Source organism: Drosophila willistoni (assembly GCF_018902025.1).
Source record: "Drosophila willistoni isolate 14030-0811.24 chromosome 2L unlocalized genomic scaffold, UCI_dwil_1.1 Seg196, whole genome shotgun sequence".
Taxonomy (NCBI): Eukaryota; Metazoa; Arthropoda; class Insecta; order Diptera; family Drosophilidae; genus Drosophila; species Drosophila willistoni.
In genome coordinates this window covers 1450040-1470680 of record NW_025814048.1, presented here as the reverse complement: position 1 = coordinate 1470680, position 20641 = coordinate 1450040, and the positions used below count along the sequence as shown (strand labels likewise).

General features: G+C 37.2%; 4 protein-coding genes, 1 long non-coding RNA gene and 1 other non-coding gene across 6 annotated transcripts; 4 read left to right on the top strand and 2 right to left on the bottom strand.

Annotated features, from left to right (window-relative positions):
• Positions 1-22: 22 nt before the first annotated feature.
• Positions 23-2919, bottom strand: LOC6639689 (WD repeat and HMG-box DNA-binding protein 1). The gene is made up of 2 exons (XM_002062727.3): positions 737-2919; positions 23-675 (listed from the first exon to the last, which is right to left on the bottom strand). The coding sequence occupies exons 1-2, from the start codon at positions 2857-2859 to the stop codon at positions 99-101; spliced, it is 2700 nt and encodes an 899-aa protein (XP_002062763.1). The 5' UTR covers positions 2860-2919; the 3' UTR covers positions 23-98.
• A 1004-nt stretch (positions 2920-3923) lies between these two features.
• Positions 3924-4960, top strand: LOC6639854 (protein transport protein Sec61 subunit beta). Its single transcript, XM_002062728.4, has 3 exons — positions 3924-4018; positions 4074-4285; positions 4363-4960. Exons 1-3 carry the CDS (start codon positions 4016-4018, stop codon positions 4448-4450), a joined length of 303 nt encoding a protein of 100 aa, XP_002062764.1. The 5' UTR covers positions 3924-4015; the 3' UTR covers positions 4451-4960.
• A 166-nt stretch (positions 4961-5126) lies between these two features.
• Positions 5127-6693, bottom strand: LOC6639855 (rRNA N6-adenosine-methyltransferase ZCCHC4). Its single transcript, XM_002062729.4, has 3 exons — positions 6257-6693; positions 5998-6195; positions 5127-5941 (listed from the first exon to the last, which is right to left on the bottom strand). Exons 1-3 carry the CDS (start codon positions 6676-6678, stop codon positions 5191-5193), a joined length of 1371 nt encoding a protein of 456 aa, XP_002062765.3. The 5' UTR covers positions 6679-6693; the 3' UTR covers positions 5127-5190.
• A 154-nt stretch (positions 6694-6847) lies between these two features.
• LOC26530080 lies at positions 6848-9598 on the top strand. The gene is made up of 11 exons (XR_001450582.3): positions 6848-6918; positions 7126-7178; positions 7371-7423; positions 7616-7665; positions 7852-7913; positions 8260-8290; positions 8477-8530; positions 8712-8774; positions 8991-9052; positions 9267-9325; positions 9523-9598. It is a non-coding gene; the product is annotated as an uncharacterized LOC26530080 (long non-coding RNA).
• LOC6639666 lies at positions 7215-7296 on the top strand. Its single transcript, XR_049629.2, has one exon. It is a non-coding gene; the product is annotated as a small nucleolar RNA Me28S-Cm3227 (small nucleolar RNA).
• Positions 9599-15876: 6278 nt separating the features above from the next.
• On the top strand, positions 15877-16931 carry LOC6639842 (lambda-crystallin homolog). Its single transcript, XM_002062730.3, has 2 exons — positions 15877-16302; positions 16365-16931. The coding sequence occupies exons 1-2, from the start codon at positions 15892-15894 to the stop codon at positions 16899-16901; spliced, it is 948 nt and encodes a 315-aa protein (XP_002062766.1). The 5' UTR covers positions 15877-15891; the 3' UTR covers positions 16902-16931.
• Positions 16932-20641: the final 3710 nt, after the last annotated feature.

Sequence of the window (20641 nt, the reverse complement as noted above, 5' to 3'; positions counted from 1 at the left end):
GCGCTGCAAATTAATTTTAAAATTTTAATAATTACAATCTTTTATATTCTTACAATCGAAATCTAATTTAAATCTTATTATTATTATTATTTTATTTCTCATTTCTTGGCGAGCTTAAGCTTTTCTGAACCAAAAATGACTCCGGTATCGACTAATTTGCGCTTCATGGCGAACGGGTTAACCGAATTGAGAGGAGTACGTTGCTCGGAGGATTCCATACATTTACCAGATGGCATCAATTCTGCCTCACTTTCGCCAAAAATATTCTCTTGGGTGTCTACGACGGCCGCCGGTTCCGGTGTCAATGGACGAGTTGCAGCCGATTTGAAGAGATTCGGGGAATTACTAAAACGTTTGAGAGAACCACGTTTGGCAGAATTCAATTCCATAGCTTTTGGCGCCAGCTTGGGTCCGTTTTGACTGCCCGAGTTGGGTGTCATAGGCAGAACAATGGTAGCTGATATACCACTAGCTCCTAATAAGTTCTGTTGCTTGCGGGCCTCCTGGAACGCTTCCAACTGAGGTAGAAGTTCACACAGACGATCCGAGAGGTGTATGCGTCCACGTTTAGTGGCGTATTTTACAGCAAGTTGCAAGAGATCGGGACAACCAATAGATTCAATAAGTTCTCGAGCACGCGGCTCAACTTCACTGCTGCATGCCAAAGCAAAAAGGCTTGAGAAACATGGAGAAATTATATCACAAAATTTCATTTAAATTAATAGTTAATAATTACCTAATTGCCGTCTCTTTTTGTTTCTTTTCGCCTCCCTCAACTTGCATTAAACTGGACCGCAATAGAGAATCCTCCAGTTCGGATTTTTCCATTTCAAAGTTACACAAGGGCATTTGCATATAAAGTTCTTGGAGCATGGGACGCGGGTTGGTCATGGGATACGAAGACCCACGGCACAGCACTGCCTGAATGATCTGCCTATGCTCTGAGAGAGCCACCACAAAGTAATTATTGGATACACTTGAACTCTGTTTCATGGTATCGCATATGGGGAACCAAGCATTACTGCTCTTCCTGTAGAGCTGGATAATACCCATATTATCGGCCAAAGCGGGTGATCCTACATCGCTGTAACCCAGCCAGCTGAGTTGTCGTCCTGGCGTAAGCGGCACTGGAAGATGCTCGACACGTAAACTTAACCCATTGATGTTTACCAACATAGCTGATAGATACTGTTGCGTCTGGCTGGGGCTTGAGCTGTGATAGACAAGCATTAGGCTATTCTCATGGCCACTCAGACTGACCACCGGCCCTGGTATGGTTAATATCTCACGCTGGGTACCCAGGACACTGAAAATGCGCAGGAAATAGGAGCTGGTAGCAACAGCAATTAACCGGCTAGTGGCCACCACAGCCTCCACACATTCACAGTCGGGGAGATTCAGAGACCATTCCTTATTTCCGGCAGCAGCCAGAGCAATGACTACCAATTTGGTTGTTTCTGTCGAAGCCAAAACCAAGGCACTGCGACTTAAACTGCCCAAATTGTGTTGGTTATAGTTGCTAATGTGGAGAGCATGATGTATGCTGGCATCGTGGAACTCCACATCAATGGACCCATCCCCAGATGTGGGATCTTCATGGCTAATGACTATTCCCACATCGTTCCATACTAGATAGCGATGCTCAAGACCCATGGGAGTGGCACTAGGTTGGAATGCTGCTTGTTGTTTAAACAGTTTCAGTTGAACAGCAGCTGGAGCAGCAGGAGCACTCGTTACGCTGCTGGCCAACGATTGACGGGAGTTTTCCTCATCTAAATTTAATACTTGTCGCTTTAATTTCTCTAAACTCACACCATCATCGCCCTCGCCATTTGCATCTGCATCTCCAGCGGTGGCTTCCTCAGCCTCATATATGTAGTCATCACCGTCCAGCAGTTCATCTTGAGCCTCTTCTATGGCACCTTCGCCACTGCCTCCAACTTCATCGCTTAGTACCATTGTGCCCAATTGACCAGTGGCATCGCAAAAGCCCAATTCATTCTCATTGGCTGTATGCCAGGCCAAATTAGTGATGGCATTACAATCGCTGGGTGGTCCCTCGACAGCAAGTGCTTTCCTCTTCTTCATATCAAAGATGCTAATCTCGCCGCCAGTTGTGCCTGCAGCCAGGCGTTCGCCGTTCGGTGAGAAGGCACAACAACTATAATTGCTAGACACCTGGTCGTCAATCAGTCTATAGGCCTCTTCCCAGTTGGATGTGTTTAAGACTACAATTTGCTTGTCCAAAGCATAGGCCAATTCCCCGCCTCGTTGGGGCTCAAAACAGGGAGTGCCGAAGAGGGAGGCACTTTCAAAACTATTGATACGGGGTAATCCTTCAATGCTTTTTAACTCTTTTGCCGTGTCAAAGTTCCAGACCTTCAGAAGACCATCGCCGGCCACTGAAGCCAATAGCTTCCGTTCGGGAAACAAGTCCAAGGCCAAAACAGGACCCTTGTGTCCCTCCAAAGTGATTTCATTGCCGGCACTTTCGCCGCGCAACACTTTAATGTTGGTATCCTCGCTGCCAGCAGCTGTGTAGCCACCATTAAACTTTAAACAAGTGGCTGGTGCGGTGAATCTCATCAGTATGCCATCGCTATCCATAGCCGGAAATGTATATGCATGGACCGTATTGCGATCCGTGGAGGCCAATAGCCTGGTACCCGTGTGAGCAATGCACATAACAAATTCCCCCAAACACGTCGAACGAGGATCATCATCGCTAATGCAAGTCCAATGGCGAATGTCTCCATCTGTGCCGCAAGTGATGATAAATTCCCCATCCTTGGGCGTATACAGAAGGCCGGTATAGCCATCCGTATGGGCATAACGTAGACAGCTGCTCGCGAAGCTCATTATACTTTGTTATTAAATTTATTTCTGTCTCTGCCAATTTCGCGCCAGAAATAGAGATGGGCAATATTCACTTGTCTGTCATCGATATTTCAAAAATCATAGCCGTCAACCACAATCGAAAGTCGCAGCAGAGTGTTGCCTATCGATAACGATAACGCAGCGAGCGACAACCCTGACCACTGTCCCAGATTTAAATGTGTTTTTGCCATTCCCAATTCAGTCTTAAATCAAATTAATTTACTAAGAGAACTTAAAAAATTAAAATGAATGTTTTCCACATTTGCGCGCAATTAGAGTGACCCTTAGGACTATTATTCACAATTTAGTGTTGCCATTTTGGCTTATTTTAAGCTAGATCGGCTTGGAAAGTGGTTAAAATGCTTATAGCTTGAAATCTAGCTTATTTCAAAAAGCTTATTTTGATTTAAAAAAATTTCTACATGATTTTTTTTAAAAATTACAAAGTATTTTTATGGTCATTTAAAGGGGCGAATCAAACTAAAATAATATTTCTCGAAGACTTTTGGTATTTTGTGCAATTTTGTGCCTAAATTTATGGTTATATTTCGTTTGGTTCGTATTTGGTCATTCTACAGCTATATTATGCGATATTAAGTTTGAGAAGATGCCAAAAAATACTTGTGGACTACTTTTAATGAATTTAAGGAGTGGCTGCGCAAAGTCCAAACAGACCCCACAAAACCATATTGCTCCTTTTGTAAATTGACACTTGGGGCTAAACTATGCGCTAAACCAAAAAACATGTCGCGTGCATGCAAGGCAATACGCAAACAAACAAAATTTAATTTGTTCCAAAGTCATTAAAAACAGAGGAACAAGAAGTTGCATTGTGTTTATATATTTGATATATATCAATAAAATAAAATTTATATTAAATGTTATACACCAAGTGTTTTTATAGTTTTAGCTTTTTTTTTAATATTTAGCTTATTCTAGCTTATTTTTTTCTTAAATCTAGCTTATGGTGACTCCAAATTTCTGGCAACCCTGACCACTGTGACGTGGAAAACGAAAGCAGCAAAACACGAAGATTCGGCACGAAGTCTCTTCTTCCTCTTCACAATTTCCAGGTCAGCAATCAGAATCGGTCTTGGGTTTTGCCTTGCACGATTAGCAAATTGTAAATTTTTAGAAAATGGTGAGTTAAACATTGCAAATTTAAGTGAATTAAATTAAAATAAATATTTGAATAGCCTGCTCCTGCTAGTTCCACATCCGTTGGCAGCGGTTCACGCTCGCCCAGCAAATTGTCGGCGCCACGTAGTGCCGGAGCTGGTGGTGGCAGCACATTGAAGCAAAGAAAGACAACCAGCAGCAATACAGCGGCCAGAAGTCGTGCTCCGGGCGGTGCTGGCACTGGTGGAATGTGGCGTTTCTACACAGACGACTCCCCTGGCATTAAAGTGTAAGATTACTGAGACGCTGACTCTTCATTCCATTCACCTGGCTAATTATGATTCTTTTCTTCTTTTCCCTATTAAGTGGTCCCGTGCCCGTGCTGGTCATGTCGCTGCTCTTCATCGCTTCCGTTTTTATGTTGCACATTTGGGGCAAATACAATCGTTCTTAAACCATTTAATGTGTAGTCCAATAGAAATACTTTCACCTCAACGAACGTGAAGAGAAAGAGACACCGCACACACACACACACACACCCCCATACCCATACATTTGCCAACGTCATCAGATTTCTTCTTTCACACAACAACCGATTTAATTTTTCAATCAACAACAACAACATTCCCGTTGGTTGAGGTGTTCTTGGTGTTTTCCAATTGAAATTAATTAAATTACCTTAAGTTTAAGTTAAAAAACGTCGTAATTTTTGTCCAAAAAAAAAAAACAAACAAATTAAAACCAAGTTTGCTAAAACAATTTTTCTTCCTGCTGCTTGTGCACATCAGTTGTTGGGCAGGATAAAAGCAAGTTTCATTCCACAATTTATCGTGGTCTATGTGCATTATAAATAACAATAACAACAACAAAAAGATAAAATCAACGATTCCGCGCGTAATCAAACGCACTTTAAAAATTTGTATAAAAAGTGTTAAGATCAAATAAATTTTGTATGAAAACTAAAGATAATGATGAATGAAGCATTTTGAGTGGCGTTTTAAAATGGTCTAAAGTCCCACCAGCACTCGTCAAGACGAGTGTATGATTGGAATTTCGAAAGGACTTGCTAACTAAATTACAATTTGAACAGCTCTAAAGAAAACTTATCCGTACTGACAATATCTGGTTTTTTTTTTCGTATAGAAAGAAGGCATTTTATTTTGTTATTATCTATCAAAGGTTTAACTTTTAAAGTCAGCCCCTAAACTCAATGGTTTTTTGGCCCATAAATTCAGTTTCATTAAAGTATTTGTTTCGCTGTTTACACCTTCGTTCCCGATGATCCTTACGTCCACATAAAAGGCAACATTGTCCTCGCTGTGTAGACATGGCTTTGGTTTTTTTTACTTTTTCGAGCACTCGGCAATTGCTTTCGATATGTCCACGCGAACCACAGAGCCAACAAATCTGCATTGACTGATAGAGGGAGCATATGTGACCCTCTCGTTGTGTGCAGCGTCTGCAGTTCTGGCAATGAACATAGTTTGGTTTGACACACATATCACAGGACAAACAGTGTCTATAGATTTGGCCATTTTGCGACGAACACTTCCCACAGAGATCACAATGCGTAGTCGTTTGTGCTGTGTGTTTCTCGCATTTGGGGCAAAACTTGTAGCCTTCCCGCGTAGTTAGGTTCAGCTGATCCAATGGCACATTGGTGAATAGGCGAACAGGAGAGCCATATGCACGACTCTCGTCACCCACATTTGTGTATCTTGAGTGATTCGTATAATTAATCAAATAATCCGACATTTCCATTTCGGGCATTTGTTGCTTAATATAATTATACGCGAAATATGGATATATCCAAAATATACTAAGCGGTGTCCAAGGGATTTGATTGAGACGATTGTGCAGACGACGCAGTGAATGCAAAGTGTGAGCAATCAGTTCAGTACGGCAGCCAAATGGAGGATCCGTTGCTATTAACACACGATCAGTACTAAAATGGAATAGGATTATAAACGATTTTCACATAAAATTATGTTTGAAACATACATAGAGCCTCGGAGGAAATCCTCAAAGGGTCGACGATCATAGAAGAAATGATTATTGCACATGTTATAGTGACAAAACTCTTTAGGTCCTAGGTGAGAAGCGAAACGCTCATCCAAATCCAAGAGAAAAGTTTGTATATTTTTGCATTTATCCCGCAAATGGAAATGCAAACGAGGTGTTCCCATGCATACAACTTTTCTAAACGAAAGAAACAAAAATTTGTTTATGAACAAAATTTTAAATAAAGAAATCAACTTACGTTATGCCCAATAGTTGGCACTGTTCGGCTAGAAAGGCCAAGGCATTGGCATCAAAAAAGTACTGAGCATTAACTGCATCCTGCTCAAGCGCCTGCATACTCAGCGTTGGATCGACAATTTTGGAACGTCCAATCCTTTCTTGATTGATGAGCGGATGAGTTCGTTTGCTAAGTTCTCGTTTAATAGATTCTCCCTTCCATTTGGAAGCCGGCATTTGAAATTTACAGAGCTTGGCATCTCTGTGGGCGGAGCAAGCATAGTAACCATCTTGGGGCTTTTGTGACTGACGGTAGAAGAGTATGGTGGGCCCGTGTGCACAACTTGGATGCTGCTCGGTTGCCTCTGCGTCGTCCTCCTCCAGTTGTATCAAAAGTTTTTCTTTTTGATAAGCATTTTTTAACGTTTTGTTTTTATCAGTCATTAATGAAAATCGATAAAAAAAAATACAATTGTTTGATTTAGTTTGAGGTTAGTCAACACTGCACAAACCCCTATTTTTTTGCCATGCCTCAAATAATGGGAAAGTGAACCACTATTTTTTTTCAACACATGTTTCCCGTTACGGCGAGAGGGCAACAATTTACGGCGAAAATTTCATTTTTTTTTTCATGTTTCCGGTTACGGCGAGAGCTCTTTCATTTCCTTTCAAGTCGCAGCCATGGTAAGAGCTAATTTATTTAGCAGAGATTCCGAAATTTAATTTTTTTTGATGATTGTTCTTTTTTTCTGAAGAGTCGAATGCTGGGGATTTCTTCAGCATTCTTTTCTTGTAGAAAGAATAAGAACGGCCAACTGATTAGCATAATAAAAGCAACGAGTTTTTGCGTAGTTTGTGTTGCACTTTTCATAAATGTACTCAATTTTTCAGATGAAGAAAACACGTGGTACTAAACTCCAACTAGCCTCCAACATCGTGCAAAGGTGGGTTTCTTGTTTATTTAATATGTGTAGTCAATGATTTACATGATGATAAGTTCAATCTGAACAAAGTGCTGTTGATTCATAACTTAAAAATTAACCAAAAGGATTCTGAAGAAATGCTTAAATACAACACAATGAAGAAAATCTAACAAGCAGAAAAACTAACCTATTTGTTTGTCTCTCTTATTTTAGAATTGACGGTTATGGCTGAAGCCGGCTTGTGGCAGTTGATTAAAAATTAAATGGTAAGTTAATTCGTTAATACAAGTTAATACAAATATATAAGTTTTCAAATGATGAATGTAATTACCGTATGATTTTCGTGATAACAACAATTATGGCTGCAATTATTGCAACTGATTTTCCCAACGAAAATGCTTGAGATTCATGGTTTTTGTCGAAATGAAATTAATAAATTTTTCCTTTTGAATTTTCAGAATTTATTCAGCGTGCAAAAGTGAAGCCCAATAATGATTCCGTGATGCAGGTAAATGGTTTAATAAAATTTTCAATATTTTTAAAATGTTATTTGATGAAATTAATTACCGTATGATATTAGTGATAACAACTTTTTATGGCTGCAATTATTGCAACTGAATTTGTTTAAGAATCTTAAGCAAGACATTTTATTGCGAAATTGTTGACTAATTTAATTATTTTTCCTATTTTTTAGATCTACATTCATCTAGCAGAGCGAAGCGTAGAGGGACACGTTTAAAAATGAAATTGATAAATGTAAGAAAAATATATTCCCAAATTGTAATTAGGAATGCAGAAAATATCCTTGACAAAGTTTAAAAGAAATGTCACATTAAGATGTTTTGCCTGAACCCCATCTTAATGGGATATATCCCAAATCACCCAATTTCTAAGCTATATCATAATAGATATATTTTAATATCTTGCTTCTGCATTCCTACAACTAATTTTATATGATGAATACCTTTTATCTATTAACTTTCGTTCTACTGAGTAGAAAATGCGGAGAAATTTAACTGAAACAAAAATCATTTTTAGTTTCTGTATATCATATAATTTCAATTATATCTAACTTATTCTTTTCTTTTATATTTGTTTTCAGTAATCATATCGATCGTGTTATGGCAAAAAATGTAAGTTTCACTTTAATAAAATTGCTTTATTTAATTACCCAACTTGATGATAACTATAATCTGAAAGCTATGCTGACCAACCAATCAAATTAACCAAAAGGATACTGATAACCCAACATTTTTAAAAGAATTAATAAGTAGCATTAAACAAATTTACTAAATTGAAGTTTTCTATTCTGTTTGTAGATAAACTAAAGCTATGCCGACCAATTTCTTCAGAAAACTTGGCGTATATTCAAGGTAAATAAAATGAAGTTTATAAATTTATGTAATTCACAATTTTATGATGTTACTTTTTATTAGTATAGTTCATTAGAATCAAATATGTTACAAACTTTATAAAGCTGATATATACAACAATTTTAATAAATTTCAAATAGTTCTAAATTTGTATTAACTTCGATTTTTTTTTGTTTTTTAGGAATGGAAATATGGGAGTTCAATTTATTTGAGAGGCGTTTTTGAAATCTCTTTGATATATGATGTAAGTTTAGTTCGAAATTTCACTGTTTAATGATCAAAGCATTTTTCTGATGAACTCTTAAAGCCTATCAGGGTCCCTCTTCTGAGTAGAACCCTAAAACAACCATGCTGTCCACTTATCCCTGTCTGAAACAAATGCTTTTAACTTTAAACGGTGAACCTAATATGTTAATCAATATTTATTTCTTAACCAAATGGCAACCATTTCTCTTTTTAGGTAGGCAATGACCGAGAGTGCACGGATTTCCACCATTGTTCAATATCAAGTGCGATTTTTAGGTAATTTTCAAATTATACAACTTACACATGACCCCCTCGAAAGCATTTTTCTGATGAATTCTTAAAGCCTATCAGGGTCCCTCTTCTGAGTAGAACCCTTCAAAACCATGCTGTCAACTTATCCCTGTCTGAAAATAATGCCTTTACTTAGTGCTTAGTTTTTCGATAAATGTACAGATTTATAATTTTTATATTAACTATTTCTCTTTTTTAGGGTTCATATTCTTAGGGAATACTGTTTGCTCGTATTGCTGATTCAAGCTATTGAAAAAGGTAATTTAAAACAAATATTTTATTGAACTTAAAAACTTTTCGTGATGAGAGTCCCTTGCGGACTTAATTTTCCGAGCATAAATCATGCGGACTTTAATTTTGTCTTCTTTCCCAGACTGAAAACAATTATTTTAGTTTAAGAATTTCTATTTTATGAATATATAATTAATTAATGTTCTTCATTTTCTTCTTTGTAGGTCTTGCACGGATGGGCATATATATCTAATTTAAAAACTGTTAAAAGAAAATATTGATGAAATACAAATTTTTATTGAAATTTAAAAGAAAAGTTTTGTTTTTTAAAGAAATGTTGAAAAGTTCAAGTTTTGCAATTCAAGTTTTATAACATTTGCGGGCACTGTTAATTTGCGGCTCTGTTAACTTAACAGCATCATTCGCGAGTACAAAATGTTTCTTATCGATAACTCTGATATCGTTTCTATAATAGTGGGCGCCAGGTTTTAAAAGCATTTCCATTTACGATATATAAAACAAAAATAAACAATATCGCTAATCTAATCGCTAATAAACGGATTTGATAAAAGCTACTAAAGTAAATAAATGAAAAATACATTGTAAGTGTAATTGAAATTACTTTCCACGAGAGTTGATTTAGTAGCTGTGCGAAAAATACATTTCACTGATTACTTTTCCTCCACAGAGCGTACTTACCGTAACGCTTACTTGCAGTCCATTTTCTTGGAATTTTTCGCTTTTTAAAGCCTGCCTCGGCATCAATTTATCATGTTCACATAAGCGGAAGTTGTACTACGAGCCTCATACATGTGCCCTGCCATCCGTAAGGACAATAACAACACTACCAAAAGAAGAGGCACTCGGTAAGGGGTTTTTTGTGTTTGGTGGATGATTACGGGTGGGAGACTTGTGTGGTGGAGGGGTGTCACAACTATTTTCAACATTGTGCACACATTTCATTCATTGAGTGCATGCTCAAACATGAGCACAGCAAGAAAAAGTAGAAGAAGAAAAAGAAGGATGAGGTACAGCAGAAGCATATTTACAACTAGTTACGACAGACGGACGAGCTGTTAAAAAGCACTTTATACACTTTTATGAGATTTTATGGGGCATTTTAAATGTCAGTTAGTTGTGATAATTATCTTCTCGAAGAATGCACATTTTGTGCAATCAAATGAATGAATTCAATTGAGAATTTTTCATTTCCTTACCAGGGCAAACTTATTGACAACTCCACTCCACTCGAATGAGAAATGGCTGGGGATGGATGCGTGGGTGAAGAAGGCGTTGGTGGTCAGGCCACAAACGGAAAGAGGAAGTATTGGGTGTTTGTGTCTGCCTTTTGCCAAGTCGTCGAACTTTCTTTTCGTCGACTTTTTTTGGTTTGTCGATATGTGAATGTGACGACGACAAACGACATGGCCATGGCTGCGCTTTTCCACACTGAACTGATAAAGATAAGGCCAAGGAGGAGTCGTCTTCGACAACTCTGAAGAACTCTTCACACTCACACTCTCTCAGTGAATGTGTGTGTTTGTGTGGAGTGGAAGTCAAGTCGAATCGAATCGAATGAAGGAGGAAAAGTTTTTACTCTGACCATTGCGGTTGCTTTTTGTGACAATTTATTTTCTATGCTTTGGCGTTTGCCTTTCAACAAATCGAAAAACTATTAAATTGGGCAGCAAGCCAGCAAAAATAAAAGACCAACAAAAAAGAAACTTGCATAGATTTTCAATATATAAAACGAACTGATATATACACTTTTAAAATAATTCATGGAAATAGATTGAAGACGATCCTCCAAACTGTTATGGGGAAATATAAATAGACAATTGATTTTGATTCATTTTAAATAAAACGCGAACTCATAAGTTTAAAAAAGAAGACAATGGGGAAGGCTTTGGCCCTTTCTTTTCTTATTAGTTAGTTTTAGAGTTATTTTCTTTTATGATCTTAACAAAAAGAACATGAAGTTCAAAAACAGTTTAGATTTGATAACACCTACGTACATATGTAAATATATTAATACTTCTTTTATTTAAATAGTTTAATAGTTTTTATTATTACTTTAATGTGTCTTCTATAATTTGTCCAACTAAGCTCTTAAGTCTATGCATGGTCCAAGTTAGGGTATGAAAAGTCAGTTGAAAAAGTTGACTATCAGAGATTTCTACTATCTGACCGTCACGCGAATTCTCACCATGCCATGCTTTTGGCACATTTGATTTGGCTAGAACTTTTCACCTTTTTACCAAGAAGCATGAGATAGATGAAAAGAACTACCAACTACTCAGAGTACGAGAAGGACGACGCGTCGTCAAGTTAATTGGATGTGCCGAGTGTCCAAGGCAACACATTCCACCGATAAGGATCTAATGTAAACCCTTGTATGTACATACATATATGGTGCTCTGGCATTCAAACATTTTGTGAGGCAAACAAACAGACATTAACACATGCTGCTGCTCGTTTATCTCAATAATCTGCAAATATGTGAATAGAGATAGAGAAAGAGAGAGAGACGGAGCTACTTGGCACCTCATAAAAATGAAATCTAGTACACAAAAAACACGAGAGGGTGAAAAAGTATCTAGAAAGGGAACTAACTTGGATGGGGATGGAGACGGTTGGGCATTTTTCGTGTGACACTAAACTAATTAAAAGTTTTGAGGTCTAGGCAAGTCGTCGTCCATATGGGAACCGACAAAACTCGCAAAAATTCTAAGAAATTACGCATTGAAATCACGTAAATGTCAGGGTAAATTTAATCAGCATGGCATCAGAAAGTGCGGCAGCTAAACAAAAATTAAATTTAGCCAACATAACCAAATCAAGGGACCGAACGAATCCCCCAACCCCCCCAAGCCCGACTAAACCAGACCATCAACCAAACCAAAAACAATTTCAACCAAGTGACAGTCAACGGAGAACCGAAAAAGAAATAAAAATTTGCACACAAACTACGTGACTTCAATTTCTCACTAACTACCAAAAAGGGGGAAGGGATATCCCCCCAGAAAGGTGTGTGTTTGAGTGTGTGTGTGTGTGTGTGTGTTCGCTGGACGAGTACAACTTTTAATCCTTTGCACTTTTGTCAATGTCAGACAGGATAGAGTCAAAGCTAGCCAATGACAAACACTAAAAAAAAGGTACACGATAAAAAAGGTACAAAAGAAAAACCCTTAGAAAACATTTAGCGAAGTTTTCATACACTTACCCAAGGAAAATATGCGAAACTGGCCTTAAAAATTTCAAACATACGATTTCTATATAGTAAAAAACTTATGTAAAAAACATAAATTTGATAGATTTCTGAACTAATGTCTGGTCAACCTTGGAAACCTGGAACTAAAACCAAATGTCAACCTTGAAATGCTTAAAGTACAAGTATACTTGGTTATACTTGCATTAATCTGCAAGCCTTTTTTATAAGATTTATTATAACATTTGAGCTTAATGATATTTGATACGGTTTCCTTTTCCAAATGGAATACGAGGATATGAACAATTGCTTGTTAACACTGTGGGTAGTTAGAATACTTTGTGATTTATGTCCTAAATTAATAAGATAAAATGTAGTTATGAAGGGATGTTAGCTGTAGATTTTGTCAGGATAAAGTGAATTGTTTTCGGCGATGAAACCATTACCCATCAAAAGTAAAATTCTCGGGAAGGAACAATATCTAATTCATCCCCAGGATCTACCGCTGTATTTGAACATCCGGAATAACAGAAATAAACTGCTTCCTGGCTTGTTAACAAAAAAACATAAAACAATTCGAATTAACATGAATTTGTTTCTTCTTCAAGAAAACGATTGAAAAACACGCAACGGCCTGTAAAAAGTGTAACAATAATTTAAAATAGAATTGAGCTAGAAATTTATTTCCTTTGGCATTCGAACCTAAGTTGAAATATGTATTTTGAAAGCGCATATTCAATATACATTTTGAAATATGTATTTTGAAAGCGCATATTCAATATACATTTTGGTAGATTTTCAAATAGTTTAATAGCTTAACGTACAAAAGTACTTTAAAAATTCGAATACATTTCGGTTTTAATCGTTAAGCTGACCTATTTGATAAGCCTATCCAATGTTATACTCTAACCAAGCCGCAATATATACCCAACATACATACATATATCTTTATAGTATATATCATTGGATTTTGGTAAAATGGTTTTTTATTTTGGCCTCCCTCGCCAAATCTACTACTAGCCACTGCCACAATGACATTTCAGTTTTGTCAAACCGGAACAAAACGACACAGAGAGAGGGCCAATAAAATTAATTGATTTTTGCGTTTTTCCTGTTTTTCCATTTTCATGGTTTCTTTTTTTTTGCATTTTTAACGCTGTGATTTTGATTTTGTTCTTTTTTTTGCTTTCCCACTTTGACTGTGACAGTTAACCACATTTGATGGACACATGGGCGTAGCTAAGGAAGTTGTAAAAGCAAATGTTTTATCCTTACTGGAAACCGATAAGAAGGCAGCGGTTTATAAGGACATTATTAAATGTCGAACATTGAAGTTCCAAAGCAAAGTTTATTGGGATCAAATAAACATATTTCCGAAAGTTCTTTTGAATTAAGCAATCCTTAAAGCTAAATATACACTTGATCAGTGAAATGATATTGTCCAATCTATTTTAGATCAATTGAAAACCATTGACATAACTACCAACAAGATAAAACCAATGAATAACTGATATTTGTCTTTGAAATTTGCAATGTTCGAGTAAGCTAACAGCTTATATTTGCTTTTTTCTTATCTCTTGTGTTTTTTTGTATAAGTTATTGGGTTTTTCTTTATGATTTGTTTGTGATTCTTGAGTGATTTAATACCAATTTGAACAATTTTTCACACAGCGCAAAAAGGAAATAACCAATTGTAAGCGTAAACGCTTTCAACGATTTTTGCCTTCCATCTTGTTGGTGTATTTTTGCTCGTTTATTTGCTTTTTCTTACTCTGGTGGTATTGATTTCCATTTTTATTAACAAGCATTTAAATGCAATGAAGTGAAATATGAGTAGCATGGCCTGGAAATATATATATATAAATATATTTTTATACCCTCTAGCTATAGTTGGACAATTGAACTAGGCTTGATTCTTTGTTCATCTAAGAGCCGTAGTAAATATCTGATTCAACAATGATTTTTAAATGGATGGATCGGTTTGGCAACGCCTCAAGAATCAGCTTTGCAGATCAAGCTTATTTCAAGTTACTATCAATAAATGTGATCGAAACGCGATGGATTTCACTTTAAAAATGTTTAAATTTATTTAAAATAGAACTTTAACAAATAAGCTTAATTGGAAAGAAAGAAAACTGAGAGCAAATATTTTGAACAAGCGATCTGCCAGATCATCTCTGTTTATGTTGGCAGAAAGTTTCCCTTTAAGCGGATTTAGTAGTGGCACTTATAGAAACGAAAGAAATGCTTCGAGTTAGGACAATTGTCAATTAAAATTCTCACACTTACACATTGTAATTGTTAATGGGTATCGACAAGTCGTTGCTCTTACTTAAACCATGAGACTTTTTCCGTTTTTGTTGTATTCTATATAGTGTAGATAGCATTTTATGAATGATTTAACCTGCTGCTACTACTTGCCTGATGCTGTTGCTGTTGCTGGTGGTTGTGGGGTGGGGCAATTGGCAGTGGTGCTACTGCTACTGATGCCTAACAGTATCGTCTGTTATTGCTCTTGTTCCGGTTGCCTGTTGTGTGTGTGGGTGTGTGTTGTTGGTTTTCATATTTTTTGTTGTTGTTGTTCGTTTGGTTGGTTGTATTTCTTTTGCTTTCATACATATGTCAGTGGCGTAAATGAAAATGCAAACGGGGCGTATGATTAATGTGGTTCACATATGAAAACGAGGCGAACTCTCGAACTCTCTTGCTGGCCCACCTACTCTAGCCGCTCTGTCTCTGTCTCTGTCCCTGTCTGATGTCCTGTTGTCCTCTGTCTGCTGTTTGTACATATTTCGTTGTTGTGGCAGTGCTTATTCAATAATTTATAGCCTGGCAGCCACAGCCACTTACAATGTCAGAAAAATATGCATAAAAGTATTACATGTATGACACGCCCACACCACCACCAAAAAAAAAAAAAAACGTCTCACGCCCTAGCCATAACAAGGAAAGCGAAAGGAAGGCTCTACATACATACATTCTTATTTTTATATATCCTCTTAACGAAATCAGGAATCACAGTAATGAATAATCGAATTATGCTTAATATTTATAAAGAAAACTATAAATAAGGGAATTGAATTTAAGCTTGCAACTCAGAAATTGTTTGAGAGAGATAAAGTTATCCCCTCCCCGCCTCCCTCCGCGCTTGACTACGCTTCTGTCAAATGCCTCATATTCATAATCATGAATGTTTCCCTCTGGCGCGGCTTATCTGTATGTATACAACAAGCAAACAAGTCATTATCAATAATAATGCTAGTTTAATTGTAATAATTATTTATATACATTGGGCATGAACTTGAGAACTGACAGCGATAAATCTTTGGAAGACATTTCAGACATTTTTTGCCATTGAATCAACTGGAGTCGGTGTCAGTACAAAATGAGCCACCAGAAGATTGGCATCGTGGGCAGTGGCCTGATTGGCCGTGCCTGGGCCATGCTATTCACCTCGGCCGGATATCGTGTCCAGCTCTATGATATTCTCGATATTCAAATTGAAACTGCTCTCCAGGAGCTGAACAAAGAGCTGCATCAGTTGGAGCAAAAGGGGTCGCTGCGCGGCCAATTGAAGGCCAAAGAGCAATTTGAATTGATTAGTGTCACCAGCAAGTTGGAGGAATTGGTCCAGAATGCTGTCCACATACAGGAATGCATACCCGAGAAATTGGAATTGAAGCAAGAGCTCTATGGCAAATTGGATGAGATTCTTGAATGCGGCACCATTGTGGCCAGTTCTACAAGCACTTTTATGCCTTCGTTGTATAGCAAGGACCTCAGTAAAAAGCAGCAGGTAAGTTGAGAATAATAAAGTTTAGTTCTATGAGATTTTAAGTTTATCTATTATTCTTTCAGATGTTAGTGGCTCATCCCTTGAATCCACCATATTTCATTCCCCTAGTGGAAATAGTGCCAGCTCCTTGGACATCTGCTGAGGCAGTGGAACGTACATATGACCTGATGGTTTCCATAGGCCAACGTCCGGTGAAACTTAAGCGAGAGATTCAAGGATTTGCCACGAATCGCATACAATATGCCATACTGAACGAAGTTTGGCGTTTGGTGGGCTCTGGCATAATGACAGTGAACGATGTGGACACGGTTTTGAGCCAAGGCCTGGGACTACGTTATGCCCTATTGGGATCCCTGGAGACGGCCCATCTGAATGCTCCTGGCGGTGTAAAGGATTATTTTCAACGTTTCGGCGGTGAAATTTCAGCAGTTAGTGCCACATATGGACCAACACCCAATACTCTGAAGGAGGAGGAAACTCTGGATGATATAGCCCAGCAGTGTGAAAAAATTGTACCACTCGATAAATTGTCAGCTAGACGAGCTACCAGAGATGCATTCCTCACCGAGTTGGCAAAACTAAAAAAACAATTCGAATAGAAATTAATTACATAACATTTATTTGGCTTACGGATTAAAGTTGACTTAATGAGTGCCAAGTGAGGAGGAGGAGGAGGAGAATGATAGAGGAAATGAAATGGAGAGTAGTGAATGAAGTGAATCAATTTTTATATTGCGACGTAATTGCTTCTCCACTTACTTGTCCCTGAGTTTGGTCTATGCATTAATGAAATTAATTTTTGTGGCAACCGGAAACGCTTGCCAACACGGCACATTCAAGTCCATCGTGTCACATTTCCGTTTTTCTTCTCCACTTTTCTTTTCTTTTCTTTGCTTTCCTTGCTTTTCCCAATTTCATTTTCGGCATTTGGCTTGATAAATGCTAAAGGCTTTAACTCATTTCTCATTTTCCCTTCTGCAATTTTTTGTTTTTGGTGTGTAAGCCGAGTCTTTGAATAAATTACGAGAGGAAAATATATATATCTGGTGGAAATGCTCATATATATACATACTAAGTACTTAGTACATATTTTCATTTCAGTTTAAAAACAAAAGTGAATTGCTACATTTAAAAGCAAAACGATTTCCTGCTCTTTGGAATTGCAAATTTACTTGAATAGAAAAAGATTTTGGAATGCAACAATCATTTCCATTTCCAGAGAATGTTGACTGAGCTATGTGATGGAAAGCATCAACACAGTTCACTTAAATTCTTGGCTTAAATTTGATATAAAAATCTATCTAACAGATTTATAAATTCAATAAATTTTGGGCTGAGCAAATTCCTTTAAAATCTGTAGAGTTATTGTTTATATTTGATTTTAATAATAGTTTGATAATTTTTAGTTAGTGTATGCTTTAACCAGGCCCGGACTGGGACCCTGAGGGCCCATCGGGCATTGAAGTTGAAGGGCCCCCATACTACATGCTTGAAAAATTATGTCGAGGAAAATGAAAGGTACACATTTTTAGGTTTTACATCAAGTATGATCGCTTATGTGAATAAAACAAAAACGACTTCTTACAAACAAACAAACAATTTTATTTGCCTATCTTTTTTCAACAATGCACTTCTACGTAAGGCGTAATTTTACTAGATTTTAAATCATCAAACAGTCAAAAGTTTTTGAAGTAAATTGCTCTGTAAGTATAAGGCTTTAATAATGCGTTCATTTTCAATTTGATTGAAGTTTTTTTTTCGAACTGCCATAAGCAAGAAAGTTTCTAAAATTTTGAAAACAATGTCTAAAGTTCCAGTAGCTTACACGGCTTCTGAATTTCAGGGGCCCCAGTGTCCATCAGTTTATTACGTTTAAAAAATGATTCGTACTGAGAACCTCGTTTAAAGGGCCCCTAGTGGCTAACTGGTCATTCAACTTCGGTTTTTCAAGAAAATTTTTCTATACTTCATTCGTTTTAAAGGGCCCCAGTCTTTTCCAGTCTTAAAGAGCCTGTGAACGACAGTGGCCCCAGCGCCCATCGATTTATTATGGTACAAAAATGATTCTTAGTGGGAACCTCGTACGATGGGCCGTAGTGACTAAAAACTGCTACTCTACTACATGAAATTTCATCAAAAGGGGCCCCCTACCTTGAGGGCCCACCGGGCCTGGCTTTAATCAGATAGATCAGATAGATATGGGACAAAGTATTAAACCACAAATAATCCACTCGAACCATAGCTAGTTTAAAGAAAGGGTAAGTAACTGGGTTAAGTATCTCAATAATAATTATGTAATTAGTAATTAGTAGTTAATATTCAACAATTCTAAAACAGTTTAATAAGAAAAACAGTGTTAATGTACTTTTATTCTGGTCTAAATACTGAAGAAATTCTTTTTGGTTTGAGTTTTTTAAATTTGTTAACGTTTGCAACTTGTTAACTTGATTCTCTTTCTATTTCATGTTTGTCAGTCCTGTTCTAAAATGATTTGGAAATTTATCTTATTTCCTTTTAAATATAAAGTGATATAGGAGAACGGATCTGTATAGATAGATTGTCAGTTTCCTTTTGAAGGCAAAGCATTTTAAAGAACTTTTGAAACCCAATACTCACAGCCCTCGTCATCGCCATAAAAATCAAAAAATCATCAGCTAAAAAACAAATGAAGCTACACATACTTGTAATCTGAAGAGGCTAACGGTAAGTGAATCATTAATTTTTGCAAGCCAATCTAAGTGAGTGCAAAAGATAAGCGGCCCACTTCTTAATCTGTCCAAGGCAGTTTTATGATTTAACTAATCAAAAATAACTAACTAAAATAACATTCTTTAATTACAGTTTAATCAGACAGTTCCGTTCTCTGCGGAAATGATGGGGAATTACTATAACCCAATCATAAACATTTTAGAGTAGTTTTTAATTAATTACTTTGACTACTTTTACATTAATTACAGGGCCTGAAGTGCACTTCTCAGACTCTATCTCTCTTTCCTTCCCTTTATCTATTGCTTACTCACTCTTATCGCTTGCGCCCTCTCTGTGAGGTGTTCACTACTTTATTCTTTCACCCTGCTGAAGTTGGCTTAATAAATTCGAAAAATGAAATTGCGCGTGAAACAATGCATTTCCTGCTTGTCCCTCTTGTCCGAGCAACCAATTCACATGGCATTTGGTGACGACTTTGGCTTCCGCTTCATCTTTTTTTTCCTCTCGCCCACACAGTTGATGTCCTTCCTGCGTTTGCATTTCTCTTTTTGCCGCAGGTTCAATAAACACACACACACATACAAACAGGAACTACCCAAATGTGTGTCTGAGCTCGGTCTGGACACTGAGTCCTGGTTGAAATTGTTGCCTGCTTTATGTTGTCATTCCATTAATTATCGTTCGTTATTTTAACTTTTAGCATAGAGCGGCAGTTTTTGCAGATCCTTTTTTATCTCTGTCAGCCTTTGTGCGCCGTCTGCACTTTACAAATACTTCATAACATTGTACTCGTTTTTTTGTTGCTTTTCTGTGGTTCTTTTTTCAGGGCTCTTCTTTTTTTTTTTTTATTATTGTCCAACGCCTTTTGTTTGCACATTAAATGGCATTGGCCGCAGCAGCTGCAATACCAGCAGCCATGTGCAATTGTAGGCAGTGTAGGAGTGGAACAGAGGATAGAGTCTGGGTAATGAATTACTAGCCACATGCTTTTTGTTTCAAACCGCCGCCCGCTGTCTCGCAACAATGACATTGCAGTTTTTAGCAGTAGCCGCCGCCGACAGCCGCCGCCATCGGCGATCCTCCGTCCCTCCGTCCCTCCCAACACCTTCCAGCAACAATTTCAGGGCCACTGGCCAAAAACCCCCTTGCCAAACTTCAGTTCAAATTATGTGGCTTTAATTGCATACAAATTGTTATATGGGCTTTGTATCAACAGGAGAATCTAAAAATTCTCAATTAGCTTCAAATTTAAAGTAAAATGGTATATTATGGCAATTTTATTGCTCCAATGTGATGGCAAAGAGTTGCTTTAGGAAGTTATTCCTATGTTTAAAATAAGTTCCAGGCTAGGCTTAAAAAGGGAGTTCTAGAGCATATCATATCATATATCAATATATTATGCTAAAACAAAAAAACATCCACAAGTAAAAAGAGAAAAACCGAGGACCATTTTAAGCGTCTGGTGGCAAATTATTTCTAATTCTGAAGTTTTTGTAGCTTTTCCTTCATTTTTTACTTATTATTCCAGGTGACTCAATTTATTTCTTTCTTTTGACAAAAAAGATGCAAAAAAGTTGGCCAAGCCGTCTTATCCTTTAAAGGGCCGAAACAAAACCCGGCTCAAAACCCA

Excerpts from the sequence above, each read along its gene's own strand:
- LOC6639842 (XM_002062730.3), top strand. The coding sequence starts at position 15,892 with ATGAGCCACCAGAAGATTGGCATCGTGGGCAGTGGCCTGATTGGCCGT. Across the intron at positions 16,303-16,364 it reads ACCTCAGTAAAAAGCAGCAG|ATGTTAGTGGCTCATCCCTT; the intron begins GTAAGTTGAGAA and ends TTATTCTTTCAG.
- LOC6639854 (XM_002062728.4), top strand. Across the intron at positions 4,286-4,362 it reads GACTCCCCTGGCATTAAAGT|TGGTCCCGTGCCCGTGCTGG; the intron begins GTAAGATTACTG and ends TTCCCTATTAAG.
- LOC6639689 (XM_002062727.3), bottom strand. The coding sequence starts at position 2,859 with ATGAGCTTCGCGAGCAGCTGTCTACGTTATGCCCATACGGATGGCTAT. Across the intron at positions 676-736 it reads CAAAAAGAGACGGCAATTAG|CCTTTTTGCTTTGGCATGCA; the intron begins GTAATTATTAAC and ends ATGTTTCTCAAG.
- LOC6639855 (XM_002062729.4), bottom strand. The coding sequence starts at position 6,678 with ATGACTGATAAAAACAAAACGTTAAAAAATGCTTATCAAAAAGAAAAA. Across the intron at positions 6,196-6,256 it reads TGCCAACTATTGGGCATAAC|AAAAGTTGTATGCATGGGAA; the intron begins GTAAGTTGATTT and ends TCTTTCGTTTAG. Across the intron at positions 5,942-5,997 it reads GATTTCCTCCGAGGCTCTAT|TACTGATCGTGTGTTAATAG; the intron begins GTATGTTTCAAA and ends ATTCCATTTTAG.